This window comes from Leopardus geoffroyi, chromosome A2, assembly GCF_018350155.1.
Source record: "Leopardus geoffroyi isolate Oge1 chromosome A2, O.geoffroyi_Oge1_pat1.0, whole genome shotgun sequence".
NCBI lineage: Eukaryota > Metazoa > Chordata > Mammalia > Carnivora > Felidae > Leopardus > Leopardus geoffroyi.
This window is the reverse complement of record NC_059331.1, coordinates 81930889-81949060: the sequence shown is the minus strand read 5'-3', so window position 1 is coordinate 81949060 and position 18172 is coordinate 81930889. Positions and strand designations below refer to the sequence as shown.

The 18172-nt window shown below is 38.3% G+C and overlaps 1 protein-coding gene across 1 annotated transcript in view; it reads right to left on the bottom strand.

Annotated features, from left to right (window-relative positions):
- The window catches only part of FBXL13 (F-box and leucine rich repeat protein 13), a 211287-nt gene that overhangs the window by 42573 nt on the left and 150542 nt on the right, over nucleotides 1-18172 (bottom strand). Inside the window, exons 14-17 of the mRNA XM_045494560.1 lie at nucleotides 17610-17727; nucleotides 17348-17510; nucleotides 11544-11663; nucleotides 10402-10528 (exon numbers count right to left, since the gene is read on the bottom strand). Coding sequence (XP_045350516.1) covers nucleotides 10402-10528; nucleotides 11544-11663; nucleotides 17348-17510; nucleotides 17610-17727 — 528 coding nt within the window. The remainder of the gene's footprint in view (nucleotides 1-10401; nucleotides 10529-11543; nucleotides 11664-17347; nucleotides 17511-17609; nucleotides 17728-18172) is intronic.

Here is an 18172-nt window from a genome sequence, read left to right as displayed (position 1 = left end):
AGCTTCCTTTTATACTGCCTTTTTTTTTTTTAAGGATAAAAATGAGATGTTAGTTGTAATAGAGGGGATAGAACTTGGAGGTTGTTGAAAATCTTTGTGTAAATTTTCTGCTTTCAGTAATGGTTGAATTGGAATATACCTAGTTACTATTATTTCTTGCCAGACATATTGAGGAACAAAACAAAACAAAAATGGTGATTCCAAAAGTCAAATGGCTATGTATTCTTTTCGTCACTCAGGATTGAAGGGGCCCATAGTGTAGAGAGATGTGTCCTAGTACTGGAATTAAACATGTCTAAAATGGAATTTGGCATCTTATTTACAAGTCCTAATCTCTCTCTGAGGTTCTTTTTCTGGGTTCTGGTACCACCATGTCTGCAGTTGACCAAGTAAAAACTTGGGAATTTTTTATGTCTCCTCCTATCCCCTCTGCTCTCCATATCCAACCAATCACCAGGCCCTCCCTACCTATATACTTCCTAAATATCTCTCATACATGTCCCTTCTGTCACCACTATCTAAACCTCATTTCTCGCTGTATGAGTTCTACTCAGAGTTCTTCAGTGGCTCCCACTGCATATAGCATGAGTCTGAATCTCTTTGCAGAGCACCCAAAGCCAGTCACGTTCTGTCCTCTACCTCTTTCTCCAGCCTCATCCCCTATCTTCTTGGGCCATGCTTGGACAATACAAAGTCACCTGTGGATCTCCCAATACAAACCCTCTTTCATGTCTCCATGCCTTCCCACCTGTTTCTTCCTCCACCAAGAATGTCCATCTTTTCCTTGCAAACATCTACTGAAGCTTTCAGCTACACCTCAGAAGCTGAGAAGTGTCCCCCGACTCCTCTATAAATGGACAACAGAAACATAAGCACTCACTTTTCAACTCATCCATGCTGCCAAGATACAGCACATGTACCCAGATGTATGTATCTTCGTCACAACAAATATACCTCATATGTCATAATTTGAATAAATCATTGCTAAGATGTATTGACTGTTTACCATATGCCAGGCACTATGTTAAGCACTTTACATTTATTATCTTATTTAGTCCTCACAACACTATGAGGAAAGTATATTTTAAACACTGTTTTAAAGAGAGGGAAATTGGGGCATCTGGGTGGCTCTGTTGGTTAAGTATCTGACTTTGGCTCAGGTCATGATCTCATGGTCCGTGAGTTCAAGTCCCACGTTCAGCTCTCTGCTGTCAGCACAGAGCCCACTTCAGATCCTCTTTCTCTCTGACCCTCCCCTGCTCGCTCTCTCTCAAAAACAAACATTTAAAACAATAAAATAAAATAAAGAGAGGGAAATGGCACAGAGAAGTTAAGTAACTTACCCAAGGTCTCTTAGTGTGATGGCACCAGACGAGATGTGAACCCACACTCTGGACTTAGGCTTTTGGTAACTTTCAACCAAGTAGTGTTGTTACTCTTACTGTTATTGTTTTGCCACTAGACTATACCTTGAGCCCAGAACTATGGCTGTAAATTTAGTACTCCCAGTACCTCACATAATATTTAACACACAGTTGACAATGAATAAATATCTGTGAATGGATGAGTAGTCTGTAAAATTATCTGTTTTTATGGAGCCGATTTTCTCCTATGTTGTGGCATATTCTCAGGATTCTTGGATAGAATCTATTTCCCTTAGTAATTATGTGAGTTAGTGTTTATATTTCATATGTTCCTTTCTGAACAATTTGCTGTGTTTGGTATTGCTTACCACATTCTTTTAGAAATGAAGGACAAAACTTATACTTGGAAATATGTTTTATCTTAATTACCACCATATCCTCTTTCTTTCTTTCTTTCTTTCTTTCTTTCTTTCTTTCTTTCTTTCTTTTTCTATGTTTATTTTTGACAGAGAGTGACAGAGCACAAGCAGGAAGGGGCAGAGAGAGGGAGACACAGAATCCCAAGCAGCCTCCAGGCTCTGAGCTGTCAGCACACATCCTCTTTCTGAAATCACTGAAAACACTATCTTGTACAAAGTCCTTCAGAATGTATTTTAACCTCACAAGTGATTTTCCCTTTTATACTACAGTTAGCAGTTAAATTTTTATGCAGTTAAAACTTTCTTTTTTTCAATGATTTTTATTTATTTCTACTTACTTGATTGTTAGTATGAATTTTGTTATCATATTTTTTAATGTAGTAACCACTCTGATCTAATTTACTGACCTACAGGTCTAAAGGAAAACAGGCTTTGGTCAACACACAGAAATAGGTCCTCTATATGTTTATGGAGAGAAAGAAAATCAGCATCTATGTTACCTAGAAATAGAGCAACTGGCCTTGAGACTCCTTGCCTCCTACCTGGTGGAGGTCAAGAGGAGAGTTCTGGCACCAACGACTCTCCTTGAGGGAAGTGACAAACTTAAATTGTTCACTTCTCTTTGCAATTTTTCTAGTAGGCATTTTGCCAGATACAGGAGACAAATGCCTGTAACCTCTGTAAGGAAAGCCACTATTGCTACTGGTGGTAGCAACAGATTCCTATAAAGCCAGTAGCTAGGAGATGGGCCTGGAAAGGACTTAAAAGAGGTCCAGCTCCATATGGAAGAGTATAACCAGGGCAAAATTCTTGTTATGTGCCTTTGAAAATCCAAGGCAAACGCATCTGCCTCTGAGTTTCCCTGCTTCCTTTTAACTCCCATTCTTTCTATTTATCGAATCCCAAGCGATTTCATGTGTTTCCTGCTTTAGAGGTTTTGCTTCACTGAGCCTCAGGCCTTATTTATGTGTGTGTTCCATGCAGATGGGTGGTCTCCTCAAAGTGTATCGTCAGATGAAGACATTCAGCTGTAAGCACTCCTACTCCAGCTCAGAGAATAGCTGAGAAAATGTGGAAATTGAAGAAGCCGTAAGCATTTGGTTGAAAGGAAGGAAATGGTATGAGATTCATTCATTCGCTCACTCCCTGACTCACAAATCAAATATTTTATGTGCCTCTTATGAACTAGGCATTATGCTAGGCTTCCCAAAGATGGGATGATCCAGGCCTTACCATCAAGAAGTTTACAGTGTTGTAGGGAGACAAGTGTGCAACAAATGTTAAAGTATAATGAGTTAATGGCTTTACTGGGGCCATTGTGAAATATGGTAGAAACAAGACAGAGAAATCCTAAGTCTGCTTAGGAGTTCCAGGAGAGCTTCACACAGTTGAAACTTGAGGGATAAGCAGGAATTTACTAGGTGGACAAGGGGAGAGGGTATTTCAGACACAAGGAATAACTTGCAGAGATGGGAAGGCAAGGGGAGCGTGACACGTTCAAGGAGCTATAGGAGAGTCAGCTCTGTGTCTGTGGAGCCGAAGATGAAAAGTGGGAATCTGGGGGAAGTGAAATGGTAGAGGTGGGCAGCAACAATCTCAGGAAGAGTTTGGACCTTTACACTAATTGTTTAGACTTTAAACTGTAAGCAGTATGGAACTCCTGCAGAATATGCTCCAGGAAGCATTAGGCTCCAATTTGCATGCTGAAGGATCACACTGCAGTCGAGTGGAGAACAGATTTGAAAACAGTGATATTTAAGACAAGAGAGGTTAGTAAGGAGAAATAGTGCTTGAACTACGGCAGTGGCAGCAGAGATGGAGAGGAGGCAAAGGGATAGACATAAGAAGTATTTATATCATAATACAATTTAAACTTTATAACATATACAATTAAAATTAACATGGAATGTGCATGCCACTATTCAATCAATTTTTTTTTGAAGTTCAATGAAAATAATTTGTGTGGTACCAATAATTCAAGAGGTATTATTACTGGGAGGCCATCTAAATAGATAACACCTCTCTGGAGAACTATGCTGTAATGTGACAGAAATAAGATACAGGATATTAGGAACTAGAGAATGCTTATTTAGGAAAAACACCTAGAGACATTAATGTCACCATGTGATTTATGTTTTCTTAAAGAGAGAATGCATCAGTAATATAAAACCCATTGATATTTCCTTGGAATGATCTGGACTGGGAAGTGTGATTTTCTGCTAATTATGGAGAATATGACCAATGTTTATTATAAAATTATTTCAAAAAATCTTGAAAGGTACCATTTGCCAAGATGCATTAGCTATTGTTATGATCCTCATTGATAATTTTCTCAGCATCTACCTATCCAGGCACATGAAAAATAGGAGGAGCATCCCAGGCAGACGTTACAGCATGTATAAAGGTCCTGAGGTAGGAAAGATTTTTGACTTGTTTGAGGAGTGGAAAAAAAAGGCAGTGGAGCTGGAGGAAAGGAAATGAGGGGAGCAGGGGCATGAGGTGATATTGGGAGAACAGGCAGGGATCTGTTTAATAGTAAATATTCTTTCAAATTTTGGTCCTTTCCTGGTTTACCTTCTGTGTTTTATTAAACACTGTTGGATATTCCCTTAATGCTCCACACATGGTTACACTCCCCTGGTTCTCTTACAACCTTTCTCACCTTCTTTCTTTAGTCCCCTTTATGGATTCATCTTATTTCCACTCCTTGCCTTTAGTCTTTCTCCCCTCCAATCTGTCCTCCAGAGAACAACACAAATAATGTATCTAAAATGGGAGGCTATTATGACTCTGACTTCCCTGCTAAGTGTTGTCTCCTCATCCATTGGTTCAAGTCCAAGCTCCTTGGCCTAGGATGGAATTCCTCAGTGACATCTCCTTTTCACAGTACATTTTAGTAGTGTGAAGCTGCATAAAGTTCCTTGAACAAGCATGCATTTGCATGCTTGCATGTTGAGCAGGCTGAGTTAAGAGATCCCTTCCTCTCTTCTTCCAACACTACACCTGCCACACCATGTTTAAATTACTCATACTTACCCTTCCACATTGGACTGCAGAGAACAGATCTTATTCCCATTTGGTAACTCTAGAGCTCAGCATTTGTTCCTTCATTCAGTGAGTATTTATCAAGTGTCTATTACCCCCCAAGGTTCTGGGAAAGCAGCAGTGAGCAAAACAAAGTCTCAGTCTTCTTGGATCTCACATCCTAGTAAGGGGACTCTGGGAAATAGTGTACATGATAGGCACTCAAGATATGGTACTCATAATTAAAAATTTCAAAAATCAGGGGCCCCTGGGTGACTCAGTCAGTTAAGGTCTCACTCTTGATTTCAGCTCAGGTCATGATCTCACAGTTCATGAGTTTGAGCCCCATGTCGGGCTCCATGCTAACAATGAAGAGCCTGCTTGGGATTTTCTTTTTCCCTCTCTCTCTGCCCCCTCTGTGCTCTCTTTCTCTCAAAATAAATTTAAAAAAATAAGACTTTCTTTAAAATTTTTAAAAAATAAAAATTTCAAAAATCAGGCAAATGAAAGAGCCTTAATTAAACCACTGTCTAAGCACACTGTCTGGACCATTGCTCTGACTCATTTCTCCTTTAAACAGCAAATATGGCAGTGACTAAAGCAACTTAAGCAATGGATTGAACTTCCCTAACTGTAGGTACTATGGTCTTCAGTAAGTGATAATTCTCCCAACTAGAGGAAAACATTTTCCCCACATACATGAAGATATAACCTCATATTCAAACAATCCTCTGAGGTAGGAAGGGAATGAATAACATCCCATTTAGTGAGACATTAAGAAAAGCTGTATAAGAGATTAAAAGACTTTTAATGATACTTTAAGATACCATCACATTAGTGAGCTATTTCCCTCACTTGTGAACCCTGTCCCCTTTATATTAAAAGAAGAAAATTGACGTATTTCCTCATTCTCTAAAATGTGCTTACTAGATAACTTGTTATACAAGCTTTTATTCCTGGATGATACATTTTTCACTATTTTCTAATTATTATAAGAAATGTATACAGCTTTAAATAGCTGTGTTCTCCTCTTTGCTTCCCCCATTTAAGTTAGCTCTCTCACTTAAGCATATTTCTAAATTTCTAAATATCTCTACTTTTGCTTTCGCTGATTAACTTCCTCACGAGTTTCCATGACTTTCAGAGTGCAACACGCCTTCACACTTTGCAAACCTAAAAAGCTCTTCTGTCTCTAAGGAGTGAATTTCAGCGATTTCTCTGCTTATTTCCTGAGCTCTACATTTCTCTAAAGCTGTCTTCCAGGTGACTCAAACCAAACAGCAGCCCTGCTCCTTGCACTGTGGAAAGGACACACCTCAGTAAGGGATGCCACCATTTAAACAGATGCTCAAGCCAAAAATCTGGCATCATCCCTGATTGCCTCCCTTCCTTCTTTACCCCCATACTCAGTCTGTTTCTATTTCCTGATGATTCATTTTCCTCAGTGTCTCTCAAATCTGCAGATTTTGCTCCAGCCCTACTGTCATCTCCCCTAGCTCTAGCCTTAATGCAGACACTCATAACTGGATTACTGCTTTATAATTAGTCTCTCGTTCATCTATTATTCCCTTGTCTATCCAGCAGGTACAGTCATCTTTAAACCATGTCCGTCTGACCTTGTTACAGTCTAATTGACAGTCCTAAATATCTTTCCATTGCCAAAAGGGCAAAGAACAAATTCCTCAGTATGGCTTCTGGGCCCCTCGTGACCTGGTCCTTGCCTGTCTCCTAGGCATCATCTCTTATCACTCTCCTCATGGTCAAGTCATACCCAATGTGCAGATATCCTTGATGCCACCATACTTTTAAACCTCTGTGTCTTCGTTCAGGCTGTTTCTTTGGCTCAGCACATACCCCTTCTTTCTCTCTTAGAAAAGGTCTTCTCTGACTTTCTGAGGGAGGTTGTCTCCCATACCCATCACAGTTTATAACCACTTGTCCCATGCCTGAGGAGCCATGTTTGTCTCGTTCATTCCAGCATCCCAATACTGACTACAAAGTACTCAGAATAAAGATTTGTTAACTAAATGAGTGGTGCGATTCTAACTGAAAACTCATTATTGAAAAAAAATTGAGAGTGAACAGAATTATTAGAAAATGTAAGAAGCTTTCTTTTTTTTTTTCAAAAGGTATAATTGGTCACATTTGATCTCTGGTGAATATCTGTAACATTCCAGAGTTTAAATCCTAAATGTTAAGTTTCTAGTCGTATTTGCACTTCATCAGACCTACAATCCAGACTGGTGTTTAGCTGCCCAAACTGACATCTGGGCTGACTCATTTTATTTTTACTATTTGAGATTAGCTACCACAGCTGTTGTAGTACTACAGTGTTGACCATTTGCCTTTTATTTATTTTTTATTTTTTAAAATTTATATTCGAGTTAGTCATCATATTTTTTATTTTTATTATTTTTTTAATCATTCACCTTCTAGATCAGAGTTTAACCAATTTGGAGGAAGAAAGCAACAACCTTCAGAAGACTTCTTTTTAAATGTTTTAGCAGAATATAACTAGCATTCTCCCCCACAGATATCCATTTACAGCTCTCTCATATTGTATACCTTCCTTACAAGCAAAACAACAACAGTGAATGGGACTTGAGGCTATATTCTTAAGGTTTTAACTTGTCCTCAGCAGATAGAACTTCAATATATGGTCTTTGAAAATAAAAACTGAGTTTTCCCCAAATGCTAAAAACTAGGATAAACCTTCCAAGCTTCACTGCTTTTGTTCAACAAATGTTCATCATTCAGGCTTGCAAGGAGTGCTGTGGTGGAACGATATCGTGATGTGTTTCGTAATGTGCTTTGATCCTCCACCTTTTGTTACCTTGTGACCCTTCTAACAGCAGCTGGGCATTCTACTTGTATGTGTCAGGGAAAGGTTTTCACAGAAGAACACAGGAGGAAAAAAGATATGCCAGGCCTTTAAGCTTTACATAAACCATGAAAGACTTGAGACATAATATTTTTCAAACCATGTAATGGAGTTGGAACATTTTTTTCCCATCCCCAAATTAGATAGTCTATGTCAAGAGAAAAGAAGAAGAGCTAAAAAGAAAGAGAACAAGGGAGAGAACAAGGCAGAGGAAGGGAGAGGAAAGGAGAGGAGGAGGGGAAGAGCAGGGGAAGGGGGAGCTAGAGGGAAGCAAAGAATGAGTGCTGGGGGATGCCCCACACAGGGCACTGTTCTAGACCTCCCTGGACTCTATTCAGTTGGAGAGAAGGTTGGAACCCCCAACCTGATAGGTTTGGGGATCTAAGCAAATGGGAACCCATCCCACCTTTCCCTGGAAGGGTTGTGAAAAGCAACAAGGCATCCGAGTTTTTCCTGGGCTGCTTGTTGTGTCAGCTACGATCTAAAGAAGAAAACAGAGGGGCGCCTGGGTGGCTCAGTCAGTTAAGCGTCCGACTTCGGCTCAGGTCATGATCTCACGGTCCGTGAGTTCGAGCCCCGCGTCGGGCTCTGTGCCGACAGGTCAGAGCCTGGAGCCTGCTTCGGATTCTGTGTCTCCCTTTCTCTCTGACCCTCCCCTGTTCATGCTCTGTCTCTCTGTCTCAAAAATAAATAAACATTAAAAAAAATTAAAAAAAAAAACAAATAAAGAAGAAAACAGAAACTGTATTTAAAACTGAGGAAATTTAGGGGCGCCTGGGTGGCGCAGTCGGTTAAGCGTCCGACTTCAGCCAGGTCACGATCTCGCGGTCCGTGAGTTCGAGCCCCGCGTCAGGCTCTGGGCTGATGGCTCAGAGCCTGGAGCCTGTTTCCGATTCTGTGTCTCCCTCTTTCTCTGCCCCTCCCCCGTTCATGCTCTGTCTCTCTCTGTCCCAAAAATAAATAAACGTTGAAAAACTGAGGAAATTTAATTGTGATAGGGAACTGGCTAGATATGTGGTAAAGAAACTGAGAAGTGAAATGGGATAATGACACAATCTAGAGATGTGAGCAGGAGCAGGAAGCCACTACTCCCCCTGTGCTGGAAGGCCAATGAGAAGAAACGGTGTTATTGGAGGCTGGAGCCAAGGTCACCCAGGGAAGCTGGGACCACAGAAGATCTCACTGGAGGGAGAAGATCATGAAGGAAATGCAGCTTCTGCTGATGATGCAAAGAAAGGTGGAGGAAAACTCTGGTCTTTTCCCTCTTCTTACCCTCCAGTTGCTCGCAAATGCCTGACAAGCACCAAACCCAACTGGAAACTGGTGGGCATGAGTCAGCCACTGCAGCAGAGTGAGAGAAGGGTGAGGCATGGGTCTGCGGCAAATACACCCAGATGTGAGAACAGGAAAATGTCTGCAGGGGATGTCTAGGACTATGGACCTAAGACAGCCTCACAGAGTCCCCATGCCCCAGCATGACCCAGAGGCGTCCAGAGGAAGGCACACATGACAAAGGAGCCTGCAGACCTAAAGGGGCTTTGGAGCTGACCAAGGAAGACACATCAGGGATCTAACTAAACAGGAAACCAAAAACCAAATGAGCCTACGGACATCCCAGTGGATTCCAGCTTGGACAGAAGACAACGTTGTAAAAATCAGGCTTGCCACCACCAAAATGAGTTGACTACATGTAACTGCCCCTACCCCTCTCGTACCACACATAGATGACACTACCAAGGAAGGGGAGAGGAGACCGTCTAGCAGGATGGAGGCTGAATCTAAATTCACTCTTAGATAAAGAAAGGAAAGACCATAGACCAATAAACAGAGCCCACTAAATGTTGGGGAAGAATGGACACAACACAGATATCACTAATGCAGTAAGAAATGGAGAGAAATGGGTCATGTTAAAGGATGTACTGGGGCAAGAGATCCACATAGAGAAGTAGTTCCTGTACTTGCCTGTAAGGTAGGGCTTTTCAGAGAAGGACTCCTAGGTGATTTGATGAGCATGAGGGATGAACAGGGATTTAGCAAGCAGATGGGGTAGAGATACTCAACTCTGTTGTCTTCCTATATCCCTCCCAATGCACTGATTGTCAAGAGAAGCCAATGCATTTCTTATCTAACTACAGCCCATTGAAGTCTTTCAGAAACATGGCAATCTCTCCAAGTTTATCTTCCTTTTGATTAGTAAGTGAGGCAGTGATAGATAAGATATAAGTGTGAACTGAGTTTCAACTCTGAGGAGTAGCATCAGCCTCTTGCAGGAAATGAGTTCCTTAAAATGTATTCTTTTGTATATTTGATGAGGCCGTTTCTAGATTTCAGTTTTGAAGTAAAGAGTGAGGTTTCAAGGCATTCACATAGTTTTACAGAATGTTCAGTCCACCAGAAAAACATATATAAGCCAACTGGAATATATTACATCCACATTGCCACATTTCTATAATGAAACAGATTTCAGATCTGTCGTTTAACATTCCGATCTGTCAGGACTTTGCTCAAAATACTGAATTTTCCATTTTGTAAGCAGAGAAACAAGACCCTTAGTTTATAAATAACTTCATCTATCACTATTACAGAAACAGTATTCCTAAACTGGCCTTTTATAATCTAATAACTTAGGAAATAAAAATAATTGATGTTCTCTCCATTGTTATACTACTGAAAACAATAAAAGCCATTGAACTATTTTGAAAATTTTCTTTACCTCATTAGAGATGTTTGTTCCAGAGAGATCTACTGATACCAAGGAAAAGATGTTTACAACATATTCAATTGCTAGGTCAGTCAAATGTTCACAATTTCTCAAACTCAAGTAGTTTAAATTAGGGCAGCTGGAAGAAAACAGCATGAAGAATTAATTTTAGCTTTTAATCACAGTATTGGTAGCCATTTCTTTATATCAAAACTGTCTAAGGAAAGCAAATGGTATTGAACCAAGGACTTTCTTTTTCTCAAAATCAAAATAGGCTTAAGAAGCACCTGGGTGGCTCACTCAGTTAAGCGTCCGACTTCGGCTCAGGTCATGATCTCACAGTTTGTGAGTTTGAGCCCTGCATCGGGCTCTGTGCTGACAGCTCAGAGCCTGGAGCCTGCTTCAGATTCTGTGTCTCCCTTTCTCTCTGTCCCTTCCCCGCTCTCACTCTGTCTCTCTTTCTCAAAAATAAATAAACATTAAAAAATTAAAAAAAAAATAGAAGTAGGTTTAAAAGTGGAAAATAATTTGGCATTACAAAATAGGATGAGAGGGAGGTGGGTTATTATATAAGACAGTCTTTCTGTGGTTTCATTTTATACTGTAATTTCTAGTGAGAAAAAAACATATCACTTGCATGCAAAAAATTGTCATGTAAGTATGATGAATGACCCCTAAAATGCAAGGTTAAGTTTCTCATTTATCCCTTACAAGTTCGCCACAGGAATTGGGCTCGACCCTTTCAAGTACACAGGTCTCTGACAAGTAGGGAGAATCAAGAATAAACCCACCATCTAGAACATCTCTTGGAAAATGCTGGAGCATTTCCAAAGCCTGGAGCAAAGGTTTACACAGAGGTAATATCCTTGAAAAGCACAGAGAAGTCACTCATGTCTAGATAGTAATAATTTCATTAATGATTCCATCTGAAACTTTCTCTAATATGAAATTAATAAGAAACCACTCATATATGATCAAAAAACTAGTTTAATCTATGACTCCAGTGTCTTTTCTTTTATTTCACTGAGTATTGGACCAGCTTCTTGGCCTCTTGATATTTCCCAAATGGCTCTGAAGGTCTATCTCTGAGCTCTCCTATTAGCAAATATACAATTACTAATGATATGATGTAAAATATTATTGTTTTATCATACCACTCTGATAGTTTCATAATAGAGACATCACCCAGGTGGATACAGTTACTTAAATTTAGCTCTCTTATCCTTATGCTCACAGGACCATCAAGAAATTGCTTTACTCCCATATCACCAATTCTGTAGGAAAGAGTAAGAAAAGCTTTACATATGATTTTATATGTAAATATATAGAATACTACTTAGGTAATAGTTACTACATTCAATGCATTCTAAAATAACATTGTAATATCCTTATATTGGTATTGATTGTGCCAGTGTTTTAAAACCAAATTTGAGAATACAACTTTTAGTCTAATAGAAAAGGTATAAATGATAGTAATGGGAGAAGCATAAATAAAAATGCTCTTCCTGCTCATTTTTCATTTAATTAGGTGACATAATTGTAATTATGAATAAGACAGATGGTTCTTGAAATCTTTTTCTTGGTTTAAAATGTGATTGAGTTAAGCGGTCCCAATGCAAACTCCTGCACAAGAAAAACACCAAAACTTAGGAGAGTAGAACCAAGACTAACAGTCAAGCTACTGCCAGAATCTTAGAGGAATTTTCACTAAATACAATGTCAGGTTAGTTGGACTGGAAAGCCAACAAGTGACCTTTGGATTTTTTCTGCTGAAGTACAGAAAACCTAGAAGAAGACCTTGACCTCAGTCTTCCTACATTGTCTATCCCTAATCAGAGATGCCTTTGTGTCCCTGCCATTCCCTGCCCCCTCCCCGAACCATGCTTTATAAATGGCTGGAAGTCTATTTGACCCATCCGTTCCCTGTCTTCCATTGGGAGCTTTATTTATGATTCCATTTGGAGACCACCGGTTTCTTCTAAAAAGCATTCCAGTAAATAAATACAACAGGAAATTGCACATTGCATCCTAAGAGGTAGCTTTCACATGCAACAATCCTACAGGTGGGTGTACAGATGGGAAAAGCCTTGGAAGCAATATATGTGGACTGCTGACATCTTTCATACCCTCTATTTGAACAGATTTATAAAAAAACTGAGCAGTACAGGCAGAAGGTGAATGGGCCTGTTTGAGTTGAATGGGCCACATTAAGTGCTTCCTGTGCCCATAAACTCACCTTCCATCTATAATATCAAAGGGAGACTGTGGCAGCACCTGGGAATGCAGTAAAGGGCCTGGTGAGTGAGTGGGTGGATGGGGGAATGGGAGGGGATGGGATCAGTGCAAACACAACTGATCAACTTATCTGTTGGCAAACACCAGGGCTGGAGTATTCATTGAGAGATATTTTTACTAACAAGAAAACAAATTCATCATGGGATTTGTAAGACTTAAGAAAGCATATCTCTGAAAATGATTTGAAAAAGAAGATACAAAAACATTAGAACAAATTAAGCAGTGTAAAGAAGCGGTAGGAATTAATAAGGGTGACCTGACTGTAGCCAAAATAAAGATATTCTAAAATGCAATCTGAGATGAAAAGGTGGCCACCTGAGATAAGAACAGATGGCAAACATAGCAGTGTTTTTCTAGATATCTCTTCTAAGGCAAGTGAAACAAAAGCAAAAATAAACTACTAGGGGACTACATTGAAATGAAAAGGTTTAGCACAGCAAAAGTAGCCAACAAAACAAAAAAGCAAACTTACTGAATGGGAGAAGATATTTGCAAATTATATATCTGATAAGGAGTTAATATCCAAAATATATAAAGAACTTATACAAGTCAACACCAAAAAAAATAGTCTGATTAAAGAATGGGCAGAGGAACTGAATAGATACTTTTCCAAACAAGACATACTGTTGGCCAACAGATACATGAAAAGATGCTCAAAATCACTAATCATCAGAGAAATGCAAATCAAAACCACAATGAGATATCACCCCCACACTAGTCAGAATGTCTAGTATCAAAAAGACAAGAAATAATGAGTATTGGTGAGGATGTAGAGAAAAGGGGACATTTGTGCACTGTTGGTGGGAATGTAAATTGGTGCAACTACTGTGGAAAACAGTATGGAGGTTCCTCAAAAAATTAAAACTAGAACTACCGTAAGATCCATCAATTCCACTACTGGATATTTACCCAAAGAAAATGAAAACACTAATTCAAAAAAATATATCTACCCCATGTTTATTGCAGCATTATTGACAATAGCCAAGATATGGAAGCAATATAAAGGTCCATCATTAGATGAAAAAAGATGAGATCATGCCATTTGAGACAACATGGATGGACCTAGAGGGTATTATGCTAGGTGAAACAAGTCAGACTGAGAAATTCCAAAACCATAGGATTCAGATCATAGTGAAATCTTTTTAAAAAATGAATAAAAAGCAAAAAGATGAATCAGACCTATGAAAACAGAGAATATACTCATGGTCTCCAGAGGGTAGAGGGGTAGGAGGATAAGCAGAACAGGTAAAGAGGTGTAGGAGATACAGGCTTCCAGTTATGGAATAAATCAGTCACAGGAATGAAAGGTACAGCATAAGGAATACAGTTAATGATATTGTAATAGTGATATATTGGGACAGATGATAGTTTCATACAGATAGTGAACATAGCATAATGTATAAACGTGTCAAATTATTAAGTTGTATACCTGAAACTAATGTAATATTGTATGTCAACTATACTCAAATTAACAAACAAAAGAAAAACAGCTGGTAAAAACTAAAAATTCAATAACCTAATTTAAGTCATCAAAACCAAAATTGACCCTTTTAGAAAATGAAATTAATAAGTAGAAGGCATATTTGAAAAGTTCCTTTGAAATGCAGAAGGATAAAGAATTAGAAATAAATAAGATTGAAAACAGAGAACTAGGATTCAATCTTTAAATAAAGAGGATTCTTGAAAAAGAGAGAAAAATACATTAGAACAGCAATAACCACAGATATATAAAAGCTTTTAAAATAGGAAAACAATCCATATGTTAAATCAAATTAACTTAATAAGGAAAGTCTAATTCCCTTAGACATTAAAACATATTATAAAGCAATAATAACAGATAACATTTATTGAATGCATATTATATGCCAGACACTATTCTAAACATATTACGTGAGTTAACATATTTGATCCTTACAACAATCTTGAGTATATACTGTTATTTGCCCTATTTTATAGATAAAATACCGTGCAAGATTAGATAGAGGATGGATAAATGAATGGAACAGAAAAGGTAGTCTGAAAACATATACAGATACACACCTATCTTTTTTTTTCAGTTTTAAAAACACCATTTTATTTTTTTCTTAAATTTGTGAGGTACATCTTTGTGAGAAGGATTTTTTTTAATCTGTGCGCACCTATCTATATCAACTCATATATGTGTGTATGTACGTATATATGTGTAAGTATGTGTATATGTATGTATATATGTATATATAATTTTCTATTATAATCCAGGAGGCATCAAAAATCAACAGAAAAGGATTATACAGGTAATGGTACAAGTTAATTGGTTAATGTATTTAGTCCCAAACCTGGCTGTGCATCAAAAGCAGCACAAGCTGGGTTCCATTCCTAAACATTCAGGTTTAGTAGCTCTGTGGTAGGGCTTAGGCATGTGTAGTTTTATTCAGCTCCTCAGGTGATTCTGATACCCTGGAATTTTTATTTTTAAATCCTATATATGTTTTTATGTATTTATCTTTCCATTAGTGATTTCTAATTTAATAGCATTGTAGTGAGAAAATGTAATTTGTTGATACCAATAATTTGAAAATCGTCGAAATTTGTCTTAAAACTTCATGCACAGTCCATTTTAAAAAGGAGGGTTGTGTGGTTGAGGAAAATGTATATTCTCTGACTCTCAAATTGACTGTTTTTAGGCTTATCTCTTATAGATGAAGTTTTAAAAATCTACTGTGAAACTCTGGTATCTTCACCCCATGATACACTCTTTCATATTTTTCATCTTTTTTTTTTTCACTCTGCTGTCATGGAAGAGATTATCTTCTGTCTCTGTACTTCTCTCCTCTGTGAGTTCTAACCTGCTGATTGGCAATCCATTTAGTTTCTTTATTTCAATAACTGCACTATACTTTTTATTCCTAAAAGTTTTATTTTCTTAAATAAATCTAGTTATTATTATTATGTATTTTCCCTGATCATATTTCTGATTTCATTAATTTCCTCAAACATTTTATACATATTTCTTATATCCTATGTCTGATAACCCCAATAATCTGAATTATTTGAAGGTCAAATTTATTTTGCTGTTTCTGGTGACTCATATCTTCGTACATCTAACAATCTTTAATCGTGAGCACCTATATTTTATTCTTAATCTATAGGAGTCCTGGAGGCCTAAATAGAAAATACTTTCCTCCAGAGAAGCTTCGAGCTAACTTCTTTGCAGGACCCTGGGTGCTACCTACCTAAAACCATTTTGTCCGCCTTAAAGAGGTCCAGGTCTAGCCCCTGTGGAAGTCTCAGGTTCTGCTTCCCTACCTTGAGTCTTGGTCAGAGCTGATTCTCTCAGTGAGGCATTGACATAAACATTTATGCTCAGAGCAGCAATGAATCCCAAGACAGCGTTCATTGAGAGGATGGTACAGAATCAGGATATTGGATATTGGATCTTTCTCTTACTCTCAGCAGTGTATTTAAAGTATGTCTCATCAAGGATCTAAATTGTGGCAAAGAGTCCTTTGAAATGTTTTGTTAACTATACTGCTAGAAGTAGAAAACCTCCATTTATTTTAAAAGTAGTTAACCTGCAGAAGCCTGAGTGAAGTATGAGGATAAAACTCAATTTCATTTCACATATTAATACAGATAGGATACTGTGTGTGTGTGTGTGTGTTCTGTATCACTATGTACCTAATAAACCCAAACTTTGTGCCTTAAACATTTATTCTCTCCCAGTTTCTGGGTCTTGGGAATTTGGGAGTAGACTAGCTGTATGGTTCTATCCTAGGGTCTTTCATGAGCTTGCAATAAAGATTCCACTGGGAATTCAGTCATTTGAAGGCTTGACTAAAGCTGGAAGGTCTATCCAAGCTCACTCACGTGGCTGTTGGCAGGAGGCCTCAGTTCCTTGCTGGGCTATTCACTAGACACCTGGATTTCCTAATCCACATTTTTCCCCATTTCAAATCCAGTTCCTTCCCTCACCCATGGTGACTTCCCATTTTAATAATAGGGATCATGGGTCAAGATTTTTGTAGTTTAACTTATTACTCTGAGTAGTCCTATGTTCTCCCAAATATTAACCGACTTCCTAGTCAACTACCGTTTTGCCAGCCCGTGGCCCTATAAGATCACAAAAAATGTACACAGACAAAAGCCTGAGATCCACTAGGGAAGAGGTTCCAACAAGAATTGGACCCTTGCCCACCTGAGAATACCGAGGGAGAAGCCCAATGCCCAACTGAAGAAAGGGTTTCGTTAAGAACTTGTCTTCTTCTGTCCATATGTTAGGGGATCCACACAGAGGAGAAATCTCACCAGTACTCAAGAAGAAACCCTTCAGTAAGGTTGGTTCCTCCTAAGCAACTAACGAACTCCATTTGGGAAAAGACCTGTTAAATGAACTAGCCATGAGAATCCTCACTAGGAAAAATAGCCCATAAGTGTTCCCGTGAATTCATTTAATCTTATAAGGGACCATGATTCCAATTATCCTGACAGTCTCCTTGCCTTTCCGTATAACCAGCCTGGGGTCGGTGCCCCTTAATTGTGTTACCACAGAACTCTGTACTTCCCTGCACTTGGACTCCTGCCTTTCATGTTCATTCTACTAACCAATGAGCACCTTGAGGAGAGAGTCTCGCACATTCTAGTAATCAGTATTTCTTAAACAACATTTAACTGAATGACTCATTACCTTATACAATTTGCCAAATTCAACACAGTTAGTTGCTTCAAAGGTGAAAGTGACTTAAGGCTACTATCTGTTAATCTCTTGCAGTCTGCCATGTAAATGTGGCTGATATTTGGATAATTCTTATCTATAAATTTGAAGCACGCATCAGTAATCCTTTTATTTCCTGTTTAAAAAAAAAAAACAGAAGACAAGTATTGTATTTGTAATGCCGCAAGAGTAAAAGTAAACATTAATGCTGAACCCCATTTTTAATATCACAGACCTTCAAATCGGATCTTTCTGAGGTTACACGTAGAAAGAGCTTTAAAAGCACAATCAGAGATATGTGGAGCGCCGATGAAAACTATTGATGTAATACGAGGGCACCTTTCAACTAAAGCCTTTAGAAGAAGAAAAGATGATAAAATTTACCACAGTGTATAGAACAAGCTTAGCAAAGTAATGAGGTTATTTGTTTTTCTCCATACTTTCAGAAGCAGACATATTAACCATTACATTTTCCTAATTTCAAAGACAATGGGACTTGTATTCAATATATTTTAGTACATCCACATTTGAGTACTGTAGAGGAATCAGAATTAAATCATGTTACAAAGGTATGGGAAGACATGAGAAAATGAAATGCTGACAAAAAAATCACTACATTTAGAAGTCTGACATGTAGCACTAAAGTCAACATTTATGCTTAGGCTATAGTATCTTTGAAACAAAAATATCCCAATTGTGAAACAAAGTGTATTAGGGCATGTATGGATTCAAATGTTCAACTGTATGTGCGTGTATAAATTTTAAGATGATTTTTTTAGCCTAAAAACAGCTAACTTG